The 18,732-nt window shown below is 47.7% G+C and overlaps 1 protein-coding gene across 1 annotated transcript in view; it reads right to left on the minus strand.

Annotated features, from left to right (window-relative positions):
* IGFBP2 (insulin like growth factor binding protein 2) overlaps positions 1-18,732 on the minus strand; it is a 51,902-nt gene that overhangs the window by 3,706 nt on the left and 29,464 nt on the right. Inside the window, exons 2-3 of the mRNA XM_065750476.1 lie at positions 1,531-1,754; positions 353-493 (exon numbers count right to left, since the gene is read on the minus strand). Coding sequence (XP_065606548.1) covers positions 353-493; positions 1,531-1,754 — 365 coding nt within the window. The remainder of the gene's footprint in view (positions 1-352; positions 494-1,530; positions 1,755-18,732) is intronic.

Here is an 18,732-nt window from a genome sequence, read left to right on the forward strand (position 1 = left end):
GGCATTCAGCCTAAGTAGAGGCAACAGAAAGGAGCAGATGGTGCAGCAATGCTTGTAGCCCTTGTTAGGAAACCACTATGATGTAATCATTTAATTTGCGGTGGAACCACCAAAGGTGTACTACACTGCAGAGGTACTGGGGATAAGAGGAAGCTCAGCTCTCATCCTGTTTGTAATGATACCTCAATGAGAAATGCAACTGCCCCACATTTTGGGTCTGGACAGCAAACCAGCAGTCCCCAAACCCTGGGACCTGCTTTGTGTCACCTAAGGAGTAAGGCACAATTTCTGAGCAGTGCTGAGCACAGAGACACTTCCACAAGTGCAGCTGTCCCCAGCTCTCTGTACTTGCCTGCTTGAGATTGTACAAGCCATGCTTGTCACAGTTGGGGATGTGGAGGGAGTAGAGGTGCTCCAGAGGACCTCGCTCATCCGGCAACCGCATGGTAGAGATGCGCTCCAGGACCTGATCCAGCTCCTGCTGACAAGGGGTCTGAAAGAAGCCAAGAAAAAATAAATAAACAAGCAAATGTACATCCTGGTAATGGGATCATTTGCCATGTCATAACCTCAAATCTTCACATGGAGAAGAGCAACCCGATGCCTGACCCCAAGCCCAGGACCTAGCCAAAGCAGTCCAGTTAAATTCCACCTGGTGTTAGCCAGAGCAACACTGTACCTCCCTGCCTCCTGCATATGCTGTTTTTCCCCTAGACAAGCAGCAGCAGCATTATGGGGACTCTCTAAGCCAACGGTAGCAGCACCATGCTATGGAGCCACATCTGTCCCACAGACATCAGCCTGTGAGGCTAAATTTGATCTAAAGGACTTCAGTAGCAAGGTTTATCTGGGACAGCACACGAAGCATGTGTTAAGAAGATGGGGCCACAAACAGCTGATTTGCCTGTTCCTTGGAGGTGAGGTTCTCAAAGCCCCTCTCTGTCCTTCTGCTCACCAAATATAAATGCCTTGTGTTTATTACAAAGTTTCTGGGGGATGTTTACAACCCTATGACATCTAGTTGCCTTGACCAAGCTGCCCACTAGAGGGAAACCATGGCCAAGGACCGGAGGGCAGCAGGCCAGGGAGGACACTGGGCACTGTCCTGCTTTTTGAGAGACCCACAGCCCACTGTCTTGCCCTCAGTCTGCACTGTGGCTGTCCTGTAGCAGGCAGAGTTCCACACCATAAATCCCTCAGGCCATCCCTGGGGAGTTGCTTAGGGAAAAGAGGGTGTGCAAAAGCTGGGTTGCATGCCAGCGGCGTGCTCACAGCCCTGCAGGACCCCCCCCTCCCTCCAGTTCTGCTGTCAGAATGTGAAGCTGCAATGAAAATAACGCCTCCTCACCAGCACATCAAAGTTCATCAGATGGTGTGTTCAACCCCAGCTTCAGGCCAAAATAAACGTTTGCTTTTTTTTTTCCCCTCCCCTTTTTTTTTTTTTTTTTGCTTTTAAAGGCAGTTTATTGCAAATGTCACTTTTGCACTCTGCATCTCTTTGTGCTCTGCCTCCCCCTCTCCTCCTCTCACCCTGCCCGTCGGCATCCGCGACTTCTTTGAGTCTTCGTGGTTGTGATGGGCCTTGCCCACTTTGCCCATCTGCCTCTGCTGCTCGTTCACCTTCTCCCTCATCACCGCCAGCTCCTTCATGCCTGTTTTTATGGGCTTCCTGCTGCTGGCTCCACTCAACATCCCCCCAGTGCTGTCCACGTGGTTCTCAGCAAGGATGCTCTCGGACCGGTCATCACTGTTGTCTGTAGGAGAGAGAGGAGACAAGGAAAGGGTCAAGCGCAGCCAGGCCTCTCATGTGTTCATCCCATCCTGGATCTCATTCAAGCGTGGCCAGTTACCAAGCCATAAAATCTTTGCATGCAAAAATTTTAAATTGCATTAGCTCTTTCATCTGGAAGGTGAGAATAGATTCTTTCATTCTGGAGTTATTATTACCGCACTAAAAGACAGTTTAGAGAGCAGGGGAAATTGCTGCTGGAGAAGTTCTTTCTGGTTTTTCTTTGACCTTCTAAATTACTTCCCGAAGAATGTAATTTTCCCATCAGAAGTCCAGTTGGGTTAGTGATGCCAAGTGAGTTTCTGCTCCAAAACTGAAAACCACAGTGATTAGTAACAATACCTTGAGTCCATCTATCATCCCCTAGAGTATCTCCAGGAATACTTACTCAATATTAATGTGCTAAAATAAATTCTCAGGACGGCTTTCAAAAATACCTTGCCGCTCTTTTATGGCTACCCTAATTTCCCGCAGAGATCCTGCCATTTCAGTAATCATCCTCGCCATATCATCTTTCACATCATTTGTCATGTGGTACATTACTCATTCAGCTGCTAGCACGCAGCCTACCTGCTGCTGGATTTGACCACTTCTTCTGACTGCAGAACCACCCTATGTGGCACATCAGCTCTGCCACAAAACCCCTACCTAATTCAGCCACTTCAAAATCAGCTGGCAAAAAAGCTGGAATGACACTGGGCTTTTCTCACCTCCTCCACCCTCTGCTTCTTTTGGTCCTGCAGAGGTGACAAATGCAAAGCATCTTTGCATACCAAGGGAAAGCCAGAACAGTCAGGCTCTCATCATCAGCAAACACAGCCCAGAATGTCTCTGGCATCTCTGATTTCAGCTTTATCATAGAATTCTAACAGTTGGAAAAAAACATAAAGGTCATCTAGTCCAACCAGCACCCTAGATCCTCATATTAAAAAATCATATTAAACTACGAACGAAAGAAGGCTCGCAATGCTTTAGTTCACGTAACAACCATTTATGAGTCTGTCCTACTTTTTTGGAAGTATAAGCATGCAGAGCATTTAGGTTTTAACATCTAGAAACACAAACTCATTAAGATTGGAGAAGACCTCTAAGATCATCTACTCCAACTGTCTGCCTATCTGCCCACTAACCCACATCCCTCAGTGACAGCTCCACCTTTTTTGAACACCTCCAGAGACAGTGACTCCACCACCTCCCTGGGCAGCCTGTGCCAGCACCCAACCACTCTTACAGAGAAGGTTTCTTCCTAATATCCAAGCTTCCTTTTAGAAGCTGCATTGTGATGTCTTATTAGGATGTAACTGTACTGTCTTGATACAGAGATTAAATTTTGTTACTATGATTTTTTTTTTTAATGTCACAGCTCCCTGAGCTCTTTTCCACAGAGCACCACAGTGTGTTACTACCCTAGGATCCCAGAGGGGAAAAGGCAAGAAGAGTTTTGTCCACAATTACTCATAAAACGCGCAGCCTGTGGCTGCCTGCAGACTGATGGCAGAACAGCCCAAGAGTGCTGGATTAGACCCATCCCAGCATCCCATCCCCAGCAGACCATCAGCATGTGCTTGGGGACGTGCCTCAGAAGGACCATTCCCAATCTGTGGCTAGTAGCAACAGCACATCCATGCTAGAAATTGCATCTGACAGGATTTTAAAGCCACCAATGCACCCCATTCTTTGTGGATGTGTCCAATACCTTTTTGAATTCTCTCCTGATTTTGGTCCCAGATCTCCCTGTACTGGGATCATCCCACTTCCCAGAAATACTAAATGAGTTTTGTTTGCAAGTTTTTAAGCTGCTTAAGTAGCGACTGAAAAGCAAACATGGGGCAAAACCAATCTGGCAAAGTCTGTGACTTTCCTCAATACTGGTTCCAGACAAGAATTTGGATGAGGCTTGATAGCCAGATGGGCGAGCTCAATGTCTGGGCTGCTGCCTGGCAATTGCTCCCTTGGCTATCATCCGAGGAGCTGGGCAAGGAATACTTTTGAGCAGGAATCTTCTGTTTATCCACAAGTCTCCCCGTTAATTAGAAACACATAGTGAGAAGAGAGAAGGCCATGAGGCCGCCCTTCAGACAGGATCAAATGAAAAAGTCCCATGCAGAAGACGGGCAAGGCTTGCCAGGGGCTGATTCCCAATGAGCCACTTCAGGAGGGTTTAGGTCTTTTGACATCTTTTGTCATCTTCACAGTGACATCAGGAGAGCAAGTGCAGTATCAAGGCTGCATTTAGGATACCATGTAGCGCCCGGCTTCATTCAGAAGACCAGTGGTACAGAGCAACAGAGAAGAAGCGTGACGAACGCAGTGACTTTCCCAATCAATTCTTGCCCCTTCTTACCTCCAACTAAAATACATAGACATCTGCCCAAATAAGCACCGTCCTAGTAAATCAAGGCAAGCTGGTAAGCCTCTTGTCGGCTGATTCATTCACAAAACCTGCTTCTGATAATATTTTCACTCATTTTTCTCACTTTCCAACGCTAACAAATATCAGCCCAAAGAAAACCCCATGTGGGAGCAGAGCGTGCAAGCCCATGTGCACAAACACACACAGGGACAGGAGAGGTTGGTCTTGGCTCCTTGGGCACCCGTCACAGGAACAAACCCAGAGTGGAGGCCAAAAAGGTCCAGCTGCTATTGACTGCAAGACTTCCTCCCTGCCGTCAAGCTGGGTTGATCCACTTTGGGCTGAGTCCAGAGCCCCAGCACATCTTTTCCCTCTCCCAAAGCCCACGCTGCTCCTTAGGAGTTCTACTGACCTGGGACTTCCAGAGATGGCTTCAGGTCAAGAAGAACCTGTTTTTCCCCATCCTCTTGTTCACATTCATTCAAGCCATCAATCATGGTTTCCCCCCCACTCCAGCAACTAGTAAAGGGGACAGGATGGAGAAGATCCATTCCACCTTTCCTTCATGGAAGAGTCGCAGGTTTGGTGGGCCTCATTTTGAAGAGCTAAAAGGGACCAGGCAGCAGTGGCAGGAGCAGAAACACTGGAGTCTTGACATTGAAGGAAAAGAGAGACAGATAGTGCCACTTACAGCCAAAATAACTTTTCATGCTGCTCAAGAGAAGAGAGATATGCATGCCTGCTTATGACTATAGACTAATTCAGCCACCTACCAACCCCACCATCATGGGATGGGCAGGTATGCAACTGAGTCAGATATACAACCATAATCCGTTTGTCATCCCAGCAAACGCCCTTTCGCTGACCAATTTCAATTCACACTAAATATATCTGTGAACGGAGCAGTGCCAAACTCCAAAACAATTATGTTTTATAGTTCTTCCATTTTCCTATGGCATGTGGAAAACATCTTCTGTGCTATTTTGGATCAAAAGGTAGAGCGCTTTGTGCAGGGCGGGACAAGTGTGGCAAGAATCAAAGCAGATAGCCGAAGTTCTCCTGAACACATGAAACACCTCCTCCATGGCAAGAAAATGCAATTTTATTATGTCTTTTTTTAAGGAAAATTCCCATTAGCTTCAATGGGGCGAGGACTTGGCTGATGTGGAAGCGTATCCAAACGGCCATCAGCTAACGTCTGGATCAAGCCACGTAGTCTCGCCAACATTTTCAAAACCACTACCAATTTCCAGCACTGAAAGTTTTCAGGATCTGATTTGAGACCTTTAGGCACCTCCACCAAAAGACGGCAGAGAAACAGATGAGCTTACAACGGACCTGCTGCTCCCTGAGCTGCAAGGAGAAAAGGATAATGCAAAGAAAGGCAGCTGTCTGACATTAAAAACATACCTCCATCCCTTTGGAGAGCCTCAAAGCATATGTGGGCTACAGGACAGGACCCAGCCAGCCTCAAGCACCAGAGCATCACAGGGAGCTCGCGTGGTGCCAAGGATCACATCGCCCTCACCAACGTCACTCTCCCTCCACACTTGCTTCCCTCCAACAACAGCTCACTGAGAGGTTTTACATGCACGTGCTTATCTGTCTACAGTGTTTATACAGCATACAAGTGCTGACTGAGGTATCAAACCCAGAGTTTCACCCAAGTAACCTTCAACACCCTGCCCACAGCCCCCTCTGCACCCTGCCCAGGTGGCACCCCAAGCTCACATCTCCCCACCAGAGCCACCACAATCTATCTCCAAAGCACATTACGGTACACTAATGACCCTGGGGATTGAGGTGCTCTTTCAGGGATACACACAGCTGTTTTAACAAACTCTGCTCCTCATTCCCAGGTGCCCAGCCCCTGTCCTTTGCAGCCTGAGAGCAGATAGAGCCTTTAAACCTGACCCTGAACATGCACCACAGCTGTGGCCAGGGAAGAACCTACAGAAGGAGGAGGGAAAAGGAGCAGACCAACCCCAACTGCAGCCCTAGTGATCTCTGCCTCATACTTCTGCAAAGTATTTCAAGAAGAGCTCTGGGCAAAGGATCCTTTTCTATAGCTATAGTGTGGGTGTTGTTGACCTGGATCTCAGATACCTCAGGAAACATTTGCCAGCAGGGATTATACTGGCGTTGCAATTTCCTTGTAGCAGGAGCTGCCAAGTACAAAGTGCCCCCCAGGCCCTCTGGCCCACCATACCCCAGAAAGGACCCAGGTTTGCTGCCTACCACTGCCAGACTGGACAGCACTGGATTAGTGCAGTATCCATCAGGTCTCAGTTAACACTGCAGGGAAGGAGACATGGAGGCACTGGTGTGTGGCCCAAGCCCACACAACTGAGCAAGGTTGGATGCAGCTCTTCAGAGGCAGAATAAACGAACACATCCAATCAGATATCACTCCCTCCTTCACACACACACACACAAAAACCCACAAGACAGTGGGAAAATGGCACAGAAGGAGTGCAAGCAATATGCAGGGTAGAAGAGAAAGGGTGGAGAAGGGATGTATGGAAAAGCCACTCCCCAAGACACTTCTCATAGAGACCAACTGGTACACTCAGAGAAGAAACAGAAGAAATGGCAGTTACACAGCAACTCATTCCTAGATATCCTCCCAAGCCCCAGCAACTCGGAAGCTCCTGAGCTACAGGTTACGCCTAAACCAGGTCTCACAGCTATCACAGTATGGCCTGGGTCGGAAGGGACCTTAAAGACAATTTAGTTCTAAGCCATGAGCAGGTTTGCCAACCACTAGATCAAGCTGCCTGGGTATGAATTATGTAAGAATCCCACTTAGATACTCCCTCCCCGTCTTTCCCCAGCCTATTCCACTCAGCCTCATCCAGCTCTGCAAAGCCAACATGTGCCCTTCAGGTGCTTGCTGACACTTAAGCACATCAGCTGGCTGCAGAGGACACAGCAGTCAGAGGTACCCATGCCAGACAGCAAGGTGGCTGCATACCACAGCCAGGAAATTCCCACTCTGGTCTCCAAGAGATGGCCTGACCTCCACAATACACTGTCCACAAAGAACCCACAGCTCCCCCATGGCTCTCAAACACCCTTTATTTGTTGCCATCCAATCTTTTCAGCCCATCCTCAACTGCAGGAGGGAACGCTATGTCCTGGCCAGGGCTCGCTTCACAAGCTCCTCTCCCTGCCCTGAGCTGCCGGGGTGATCCAAGGGGCACCCAGTGCCTTCCTTTGGCTCGGCTGTCTAGCAGGAAATGCTTTATGCTCCTGCAAAATGCTGAGACATTGACTCAGTGCAGCGCAGCCTCCAGCAGCCACTTAACTCTTTTCTCTGCCCCTTCCTGGTGGCTGCAGGGAGCAGCTCTCCCTCCTCCATCCACCCGGGCACAGAGCCAGAGATACACCCACACAGTGCCCTACAGTGTGTCTGCACCCATCACACCCAAACTCCTCCAGCACTCTAGGGCAAGTATTGAAGTGATAAAAAAACAGAGATGATGGCAGATAAGGGTGAAAGAGGTATTGAAATGTCCCTTCCCCTGGGCTTTACTTCGAACTTTTTCTTAAATCACATTTGCAGGCTGGCTTCCCAATGATATAGGACTTGTGCAATAACACAGCCTACTCCTTATGTGTTTCTGCATGTGCATGTGTTTGCATGACTGCCTGTCTCCCTATTAGGTTCTCCTCTACCTCCCAGTGTACCTACAAACACATCAGCAAATGCCAACTAAATCTCAAACAGGAACAGAATTCTCTAAAACAGTTTCCACCATTTCATGAAAATATGCAGCCAAGCTGAAGAGAGATAAAATAGCAAGGTTTGTTTTGTTAACTTTCTCTCCAACCAATTCAGCTGACGGGCTGCGCAGCACATCACCAGCCCACTCCCTTTGGGCCCAACAGAGCACAAAGCACCTCTGGGGAAAGTCTGCTCCAGCCCTTCTACTGCCAACAGCCAGCACAAAAATGCTGTTTATGACATCCTGCTCCCTCCTGAGCCAGCCATTTGCTTTGAGCCCATAATGATAGGGAAAACACTGCTCAGGTCCCTCAAAGATGCAAACAAATGCTTCTGCAATCCACTCATTCGTTCAACATCCACTCACCATCCCATTCTCCTTTCTTCCACTTCTTCCTCTGAACTGCAGAGGTGCAATCATCACCCTCAAATACGCCTACAGCAGAGATGCTCCAAACACCTAAAAGCCACAGCAGAACTAGGTCTTGGCTCATGGCTGTGTGCAGTGGTTTGGCCCCACCTCAGCCACAGTACCCAAGCTGATTTGCCCACCTCCACCTCCCTCCACTTGCTCATTTCCCAGAGTGGCAATAAGAATCTGATCCCAAAACTGGCATATAAAAGCCACATTGGCCCTTTTCGAGCCAGCCTACCCATCCTCCCCCCCTCCACTCAGCACCACACACAACTTCAACATGTGTGAAGGCAGCCTGCTAGAGGGAACATATTAACAGGTTTGAATGGTTTTGCTGAGTGAGGCTCTCTGAGCTCCCTGCCACCATAAAAGCATTCTCCCTTGCTAGCGAGCCGTATCTCGGCCCTTTCAACACAACACTCTGATTAAGCCTCCACATAGCTGCAATCTTCCCAGCAGAACCAAATGAATTAACTCAAAAACACTTCGAAGCTTAAATTAATTGCACTGCAGCTTCCCTGTTTGACCTTGACCCTGCTAGTAAAACCCCTAGGGTAGCTACTTCACAGTTATTAGGGGCTTCCACATGAATGAACTGAGCTGTTAACATCACCAGGTCACCTCTCTGCCCTTCTTCCCCTGTCACTTGCATGCATTCCTGTGGTCTTCTCTTGTGCCCCAGCCACCCCAAAAAGCCTGCACCATGTTCCAGTAGGAACTCAACCCCAAAATTCTCATTTCCTATGAGTTCCCAGAACAAAATCAGATGGCAAAACCACTTCATTCACTTCCTTCAGGCTTCACTGCAGCGTTCAAATATCCTTTATTATCCCAATTTATCAAGAAACATAGGATCATCTCTGAGACCCAAGCCCACTGAGGCTACTGCATCTCACTGTCTGGACTACACAGAATAGCTTTCCTTGCTGCAGCCTCAGTAATAATTAATTTGGGGCATTATCATGTTAGTGATGTCATTTTGGTGCTGGGTTGCTGCACCTCTCTACTACAGGAGATGGGAGTCTTAACATGGATAATTCCCAGGTACAAAGCTCTGCTGACCCACCAAAGGAAGAACAGCCCCTTCCAAGACTCAAAAGCTCAATGTACAACCCAAACTCACTCATCTCCTTCACAATTTTAGATAAAATGCAATATACAGGACAAATTCAGACTCTTTTTTCCAGTGGTCACTTCTGGCCATACAATCTTTCCCTCCATGGGCAAAGCAATGGTCTCCTGTTCCAGCTCCTGAAGGATGGTTTGGATCAGCAGCAACGCGTACTCTGATTCTACAGATCCAACTGCACCTTTTAGTGCCCAGTCACAACTCCCACTGAGAACCATTGCTGAGGCAGGCAGCAGCTCCAGGCAGGGTACAGAACTTACAACAGCATTCCCATTTGCCATCTGGGAAGGCTGCATGCAGAGTTGCAAAAAGTTCGACCTCCTGCTCTGCAGAAAGGTAAAAAAGCTTGAAAATTAGGAAGAAAAAAAACACAGTGAAAAAATACAAAGCCCAAAAGGCCAGAGCAGTGCCCCACCCTGCCTGCCAGAACTGTCTCTCATCTATCTCTGGTGTTGCTCCACTCCCTTCTCAGCCACATTGGCTTCTCCACTTATTATGACTATTGCATGCAAATGGAATGAACTTCAGCCATTTGTATTACTAGTTTTTAAATAACATCACTTTTCCACAGTCAATTTTCCAGACAGCAGCTCAGTCCAGGGCTCCCCTCACCACCCACCCAAATCTCATTGCGCATTTCCTCCAAGTCTGCCTTTTTGAAACACACTATTATTATGGCAATCCCTTCCTACCTTCTCCTCAGAAACCACACCAGACCCTCAGCTGCAATTACCACCAGCATCACCTCAAGATCTACTGGACCTACAGTCCCCATGCAGCACCGGTTCTCAAAGCCAACTCGATGTTAGTTTTTTCCCCAGGAACCTGCATTCCCTAGAGACAAAGCACAACTGCCTCCAAATAGAATCAGAACACTCAACCGTAGGTGGAAAGACAGTATCTGCTCTATTTTAGCTGAGACTCTTCTGCCCACCAGCAGCTCCCAGCTGTCTACAGCACTCACAGACATTATCCTTTCCTCCTTAAGGAAGCCATCACAGATTTGCCGTATCCCAAATATAAATTACAGGTTGAGGTGTTCACAGATTGTGCTTTTGATGACCAAACTAAACAACTCTGCAATTGTTTCAGGTTACGTCAAAACATTTTGTTCATCTCTGAAGGAGTTCTTGGAGCAATATTTCACCACTTGGCAGCCCTTCTGCTGAATTTCCTTAACCCTTGTTCTCCCACGTAGGGACAGAGTTGAACTTTAACTCTCATTATAAAATAACACCACAAGAAGGGCCTGACCCCAATCTTGATTGTGCATTTATCATTTACTGAAACCAGACAACTGCCAATCTTTAGGCAAGAAGGCCTCATTGATAAGAAACCACTGTTCAAACAAACAGGATATCTGCCAAAATAAAGACTTGCAGATTTGTCCCACTGCTGAATAACGTGTACAGGCGCACAGTAATTTCATGAAGGGCTCAGACTCAGAGATGCCAGAAGGCAGCAACATACAGCAGATCAGATAACTGTAATGACAGCATATGGCATACAACAGCCATGCACATGCCAGTAACTCTTGTTACCTTTACAGTCCTTCACTGACTTCCAACAGCGGGGCAGATCAATGGCGTGTGGCCTTCAGAAGGGGAAATTTCCTCCCGCAAAGGTGGGAGGAGTAAGCTCAAGGCAGCCCGCTGTGTCACCACTCTGGGCTCCTGCCTTTGTAGGGAAAGGGGCTGGATCTTGTTTTATTTCCAAACGATGCTGTATTTTGGGCCACCCATGAAGTTGCCCAAGCTTCAACCTCAGGAGGATGCAGCCCTCCTGCTGAGCAAGAGGCAGGAAGTGAGAGTCATAAAAACTGCGGTCGAGGAAGGAGGAAAGGAAAGGGGAAGATCAGTCGGCTGTGTTCTCAAGGAGGAGGGAGGCACCACAATGCCTAGAAAACAGACCACCACAAACCAGTGATGTGATAAAGCAGCTGAACAGCCAGAAGGGCAGCTCCAACATTCTCACAGAGCTGCAGGCATACATCCAGCCAAAACTGTCAGCACCAAGTGCCCAAGCGTGTTTGCTGTGCACCTGATCCACGCAGCACTCCTTGTCCTGTCCTGCTTGGCTCCACATGGGCCTTCCCATCAGCTCCAGAGCTGACACTGGGAAGATCTGGCTACCTCCTAGGGAAGTAGGCTTGAAAGATACCCAGGCTTGTGGCAAAGAGCCCTTAATGGTACAGGGAGATTCTCAACTGAAAGCAAGCTATCCGCGTCTGCGCTATTACCCCAAATATATAAAATACTGAGCTTCCACAAGAAAATGCTGGGGGATCTCATAGCTTCCAGATGTATAGACATTCCCAAAGAGTTTACCCCAAAATACTGTGCAGCTTCAGCTAGATTATGCTATACCAGTGTTTAAGCCCTTCTCCAAACCAATCTTGCACATGGTCTGAGTGTCAAACAGGTGAGTCCCCCCCACCAGCCAAAACCCAGCCAGGTGCTTAGCTGGCCACTCACTATCTTGCACTGAAGGCATCAAACAACATGTGAACAACAAGCTTTAACCAATCCTTCATCCATCTCCTTTCAGCCTAAAGAACCCTGCTACTTTCTGCTGCGCTTCTGCATCTCCAAATTTACGGATCATTCAAAGGCACTCAACTCCACAGGCACAGGGCTTTGCGTAAGAGCCAGAGCACAAAGGTAAGAGGCTGTCATTAGTTGAATTGCCTCAGAGTGCTGTCATCAACCTCCCCAGCTCCTACCAAGGGCTTTTGGCAGCACCAACAACAAAATCACTGCACCTCTACATCACAAAGCATAGGCGCATGCGCCCACCCCCACAGCACTCAGTCCATAAAGCTGCACTTCATTGGAGCCACATCTGTTAGTGCTTTAGAGCACGTACATCTGGCTTAATTGAGCACTTGACTTTATTGCTGCTTTATCTCCATTTTCTGAACAGGCCTTGAAGAGCGTTCTGTGTGTTTGTGGGCTTCTTCCTTCATTTTAAGATTTTTTTCTCCCCATAGAAATCCCACCTGAAACAGAAAAGCCTTTGCTGCAGTCGCTTGCTTGCTGGGGTAGCTTTTTGCAGTATCTCCCCTCTATACAATGAACTCTAACCTGCATACCCTGGTGTATGTTCTTGGATACTACAGAGCTTTGATGCACAATCTCCCCACACTCTGACCCTCCTGGAAAAACGAAACAAAACAAAAAAAAACGTTATTGGCGGAAGGTAGTGCAGTGTGTGCCAGGGAGAAAAGAAAGAAAAGAAAAAGGTTTCACTGCCCCTGCTGCCTCCAAAACTTTGTCTTTGCCAGGATACAACAAACAGGAAAGGCAGAATCAAAACACAGCTCCCACGTAGTCCTCCATCCACCCAGCTCAGGCTGCACAGATGCCAGCTACCACTCACAAACAATTACACTGCAAGCCTTCTCGGGCACATCCTCCCAGGTGGCCTGAGCAGCAGAAAAGCCCAGCTCAGGAAGCCTGGATGTGATGCATGGGGTGCTTGAAATCCCTTCCAGGAAGCACTACGGTCCTTTGTGCCCCTCTGCCAGCTCCTGTGCTGGAAGATTCTGGTTCCTGCCCATGAGGAGAGGAAGACTGGCTGCAGAGCTGGCAATCTCCCCACCAAGCCAACCCAAATGCTGCCCAGCAGTATAGCATGGCTGTTCCCTCCCCCAGGAAGTAGTTGGGGCAGTACTGTTGGGCTGAGGCATCCTCCCAGGAATCTGTGCCCAACATCCTTCCACGGTTCTCAGACCACAATGCGTCTGGCATGGGCTGGTGGCAGCAGCATCTCAGTCCTGGCTCCGGGGCTGCCCCAGCCATCTACCCTCCAACCAGCAGCCTGCCCTCCACCCATACACAGAGCCCTGCTCCGCCAGCACTGCTCTGATCCCTCCTTGTAAACTCTGCCTTTCAAATCTCCCAATGCAAGCAGGCATCCGTGTCCTCCTGCCTGCTCCCAATTCCTACCAGAGTAAGATATTAAAAGCACTGTCAGCCCTCCTAATGCTGCGTTCCAGTTTGATTTCATGCTGCGGTGCTGAGTTCAGCCATCTTTTATCCCTGCTGCATGGTATCTTTTCTCAGACGTCTGAGCACAAAAGCCACCCCTGAAGCAGGCAAAAAGCAAGGGGCATTAGCAGTAGCCGAACGAGCTCCCCAGTCCTTCCTGCTCAAGTCTAACAAGGCTTCAGGCCCAAAAGAAGAAAAAAAAATGAATAGGAGAACTAAAAGAGGAGGGTCAACATGCAATTAAGCTCTGCATTTCCTATCCCAAACTTGCCGTGTTGCTGTGAGCTTGAGAGTTCACCAAAGAAAGCAGACCCACCTTCAGCAAGACAAGCTCTTCTGGTCTCCCTAAGGAGGAACATACAAGAAAATTACAACTTCTAAACCTCTCCTATCCTCTCCCCTTTCTCTGGGGAAGCTTGTACAGACACCACAGGGACATCTTTCACATCAAAAATTCCCCCTTTAGCTCTCAAAGTGATTTCTGCTGGGTTCTACCCATGGAAAAAAAAAAAGTAATCTGTACAAGGATACTCTGCCTTCTGAAGACAGAGTTTAGATACTATCGTACACAAAAAGTAAAACCTGCAACAAGACTGCTTGCCTTCAGGGTCACATGTGCTACGAGCTATGGTTTTCATGCAACCCACATTAACCAGCATTGAGCACAATGGAAAGGGGACAGAAGAGGGAGACTGCAGCAATGCCCATTGTGCAGAGACCAAGCAGCTCCCAAGCCCCAAGCACAACTGACTATGGCAGATGTTTGCTCATGTAGAGAGAGATACAGAGGAATGAGCAGGTCTGTCCAGCTGCACACAGCTTGTTGCAAGCCCCAGCATACCACTCTTTGTGTCTCCCTGCCAAGGAATACGGTCTTCCAGCACAGGACCACCACCAGCAGATGTTAAAGGAAGCACAACGACTGATCCCTTCCATTCTGAAAAAACAATGTCTGGGGACTTTCCGAGCAAGACACTGCACACAGATCTCCACAGTCTCTCTCTATGAATTTCTCTGCTGCTACTTCTGGACTAGATGATCCTTACAGGTTTCTTTCAACTCACATGATTCTATGGCTCTTAGGAACCATTTATACCAAGAATGCTTGCCCCTCTGGACATGCTACCTGATCTTTTTATGGGATGCTGAATGAAACAAAAACACTAACCTCCTCCTTCTTCACCCTATTCACAGCTTTACATACCATGAGAACAAGTCAGCAGAAAGACTGACCTTAACATCAGAGGGTAGGTCTTCACGCTGCTGAAAAAGATCCTGAAGACCCTTTCATCAAACCGTGACCTTCAGAAAACAGCACACACCTGCTGCCTGTCACATAGGTCTCCGTTACACCTCTGAAATCAACTGCAGCCCTCACAAAAGGCTGTGAGCCAGGACACCTCTGCTTTAAAGAGAAAAAAATGCCCAACCTTTTCATAAACACAGAAGGCCTTGGCAAAAGCCAAGGGCACAGGAACAAAGCCAGAACACATGGAAAACAGCAGCAGTTCTTACTGCTGCCCAATTTGAGAGCTGGGACATCACCCCAGAGTGAGCTCACCAGGGATTCATCACCAGGTTGTGACAGGCTGTGCAGGACTCCAACATGACTGGAAACCTTTGCAGTGCTACCCCATCAAAACCATGGCAGCTCCAGCCCATCAGCACACTCTTGCCATGGGCTGCTCTTTCTCAAAAGCCTGCAGAGTACCTTGGCTGGGTCCCAACAAAAGCACCTTCTAATGGGATTTTACAGGTTTCAAGGATATTGGTGTCTGGCACAGGTTGTCCAACAGATGATCTAGCGTTGATCAACTGTCTATTTACCATTGTGAACATGACAAAAACCACTCAAACTCTGCACCAAAACACTTGAAATTTCCTAATCGCTTTCTCCCTCACCTTATCCTTGCCTTTCACAAAGCACAGCCACAACCTCTCTGCCACTTTTCCTCTGCCGGGGCCATGCTTTGCCTCCTCGAGTAAACACAAATGATATCAGCCAGGCTGAAGCTGGAAGACTTACCAAGGGTTAAGGAGAAAACGTGTGTTGCTTTGGCAAAAAGATAAACCCAGCTTTCACTGAGCAGACCTTAAGAAGGACAGTCTCAGCCATACATGCTTGCATGTACATTGCATTTTGGGCTCTTCTTACTGAATATAGGGTAAGACAACTGTCAGGCTGATCTTATTCCTACCAGCTTTACTGAGTTGTTCCCTGTGCTGATCTGCTGAGCATCAAGTTCTTCCAGACCAGGGGCATCCCTAAGGCAGCATCAGCCAAGGTGGAGGCTGGTTTCTCTACATCACCTCATGCATCAGCTAGAAAACATGCCTGGAGGAGAAGCAGGCAGGCAGCCCTGCAGGGTAGGGTTTAGAGTCAGCAGCAACAGGTGGCATTTAACACCTGCAATAGCATTCAGACAAATTCTGAGACTAGGATTTGTTGCAACAAACAACAGCAAAGCTGGCAGGTTCAGTTTTACTGGGAACAAGTTGGGTCCTCCTCCCTGGGTCTCATCCCCCAGCATGCAAAGAACAGGAGTTGGGTGGGTTGCCAGCTGTGTTTGCTGCTTCTCTGTATGCATGATGCACAGATCAAGCTGCAGAATGCATCTCAACAGGGTAAACACAGGACAAGATGATAAAATGAAAAAGCCATCAGGGAAAATATTTTTTCACCTATAGTTAAGTATACAAAGACTAAAAAGGAATTAATGACTCTTCCAAATGCAAAACTGTTACGGAGGTGAAAACTATTTACTGGATGAGACTTACATGGATAATCCAATTAATTAGCCTCTGTCACAGTTTACAAGAGGGCTGTGATAGCTCTTCCTGTTGTGATATTCAAGTCAAAATGGAAATTCATACAGTAAAAATCTGGGACCTGAGCCGAACCAGGAGTCAGCCTTGAGAATGACACTCCTTCCTTCTGGCCATAAAACTAAAAAAGCCAAGAGAACCAGAACTGGATGTACCTAGAAGACTGGACACTGCATGGGCTGGCCCCTGAACCAAGTACCTCCACCAAAGAATGGGCAGTGCTCACATGAGACCTGCTACCACGGAGCTGAGTGTGAAATGGAGGTCTCCAGATGCTGATTGCTCTCAAAAGCTTGTCTTGATTCACTGCCATGACTGATGAGGTTAGCATAAACCCTTGAATCAGACAGGAAACAACACAGTACTGATACAGCAAAACAGCCCCAGAGACAGACAAAGGAACAAACTCTTAATAGAGCATCAGGTGGTGGAAAGTGTGAGGAGTCATCGGAGAAGCCACCCAGGCAAATCAACTGGAAAATGGCAGGGCGCTGATGCATACTTGGCACTGAGAGAACCATCAGCTTCCCTGGGATGCTCCCAGAATGAAGTTGTCAAGTGAGACATAAATAGCCTGAAGTGCACACCTTGCTCCTTCACCCCAAATGCAGCACAGCTGCACCAGGGAGCTCTGAAGTGGGGAGAAGCAAACGTCTAAAACCTAACCCTCATTAAGTCACAGGAATAAGTTACCCCACAGCAATCTACAAAGGACTGCTATAAGCTGGGAGAGAAACCTCCTGGAGGCCTTCAAGGTATGAGACACCTCAGTTTCTTCCCTGACAGCTTCTGTTTCATTTGCAACTGAAGTATCAGAGGTGCCAGCTATCCTTTCTCTGTTTCTGTTGGGGGCTGTAGGCCTCCAAGGATGTACCTGATGTTTCCTCTTGATCAACTATTTAACTATTAAGGGGCTCCCTAACTTGATCACATTACCTGTTATCAGCATTGTATAAGAGTATCATTTAAAAGAAAACTTCCCTGGTTTCCCCATGGCAAATATTCACTTTCTGGACATTTGCCACTTCTCTACCCCCTCCCCAAATGCCCTTTTGTTGGAAGTTTAAGGTCACAAAGCACAAATTCCTTCACTTCTATTTTCACTAAAGCAGGAGTAATTCAGCTTTGCTCCAGGACAAACTCTAGAGCCTACAGAAAACAAACACAGGATACTTCTGCTATCCTGAAATGCTGAGCAATAAAATCTCAGTAAATAAATACATGAAAATTTGCTTTAAGATAGAGTATGTCATGCTGCTTGGTTTGTTACAATAAAAAAAAAACGGAAAAGAAAACAGACGCAGACTGAGGTCCTGCACCTAGACAGCAGAATTGACAAAGACAGCAAAAACCTCCACAGCCCTAATTCCTTTGAAAATTCAGCACTTCTTGCAAAACTGGAACATTACTTTAGCATAGTTCCAACTGCACTTTGAACTAGACCCCAAGTTCTCTGGGAGCAAGATTTTATTTTGCACTTGGTGGACAAATATTGATCTTTAACAACTATTCTCCTGTGACTTTGCCAAGCTGTAGGAATACTGGCACAGCAAGGTCAGCACTACATTACCTTGGGCAATGACAACAGTAACAAAAACACAGAAGAGTACTATAAGATCGTTATAGTTTTTACATAAGGGATAATAACACGTCTCTGGTGGTGGTGAAAAGGTACTGAATCAGCCCATGCCATCAGCTGCACGGTATCACCCAACAGAAACAAGAAAGCTGCTGTCCTGCCCTCCATGTGTCACATGGAGATGTCCTGGAAGGAGAGCACTCCAGCCAGCAGGAGATGCCATGTTTTCACATGGGATATTATTAGGGCTGAGTTATGGCATGTTGTCTTCATGCCAGGACTCCTCTTTAGCTCACAGTGCTCTTTCCTCTCCCCATCTTTGTTTCCCTCCCATATCATATGGGAGCAGCCAAGTCCTCCCCTGCCAAGCTGTCCTCACCACACAGGCTCCTGCTCCCCTGGAGCTCTTCCCTGCACCTGCACCGGCCCACAGCCACATTTTTTATTTTTTTTTCAAGCTCATGACTGCATCCCAGGGCTTGCCAGCTGCTTTCAGGGGGAGAGGGGGAGCAGGGGGGTTAACACTTCCCTCCCCCCATGGAGGCCTCTCCATGCATTTGGGTAAGACTGGGTTTTGCAAAGAGTCCTGTTCAAAGTCTCTAGCCCAGTCTTCAGTAGCAAGCCCCAGCACTGTACTACAGCACTTGTATCCTGTTTCTGACACTGTCACCCCTTTAGATCACTTCCCCAAAAGTTCTCCTGAACTTGCTCTCCACAGCAATAATCCCAACTTGGTGCAATCAAATGCTGAAGCCCTTCATGCCTGCCACAGCCATCGCTGCAGTCTGCTGGTTTGGGTTGTTTCATTTTTAAATGAAAATGAATTTATCAGATGATGTAGCCCCTCAGCCTGGCATGCTCTGCCTCTGCTTAATTCCCAGTGCATTCCACCTGTTCAAGATTTACCTACAAATCTTCAATCACT

The sequence above is a fragment of the Cyrtonyx montezumae genome, unplaced genomic scaffold, assembly GCF_038088225.1.
Source record: "Cyrtonyx montezumae isolate F1298 unplaced genomic scaffold, pur_monq_1.0 scaffold_7, whole genome shotgun sequence".
NCBI classification, from domain to species: Eukaryota; Metazoa; Chordata; class Aves; order Galliformes; family Odontophoridae; genus Cyrtonyx; species Cyrtonyx montezumae.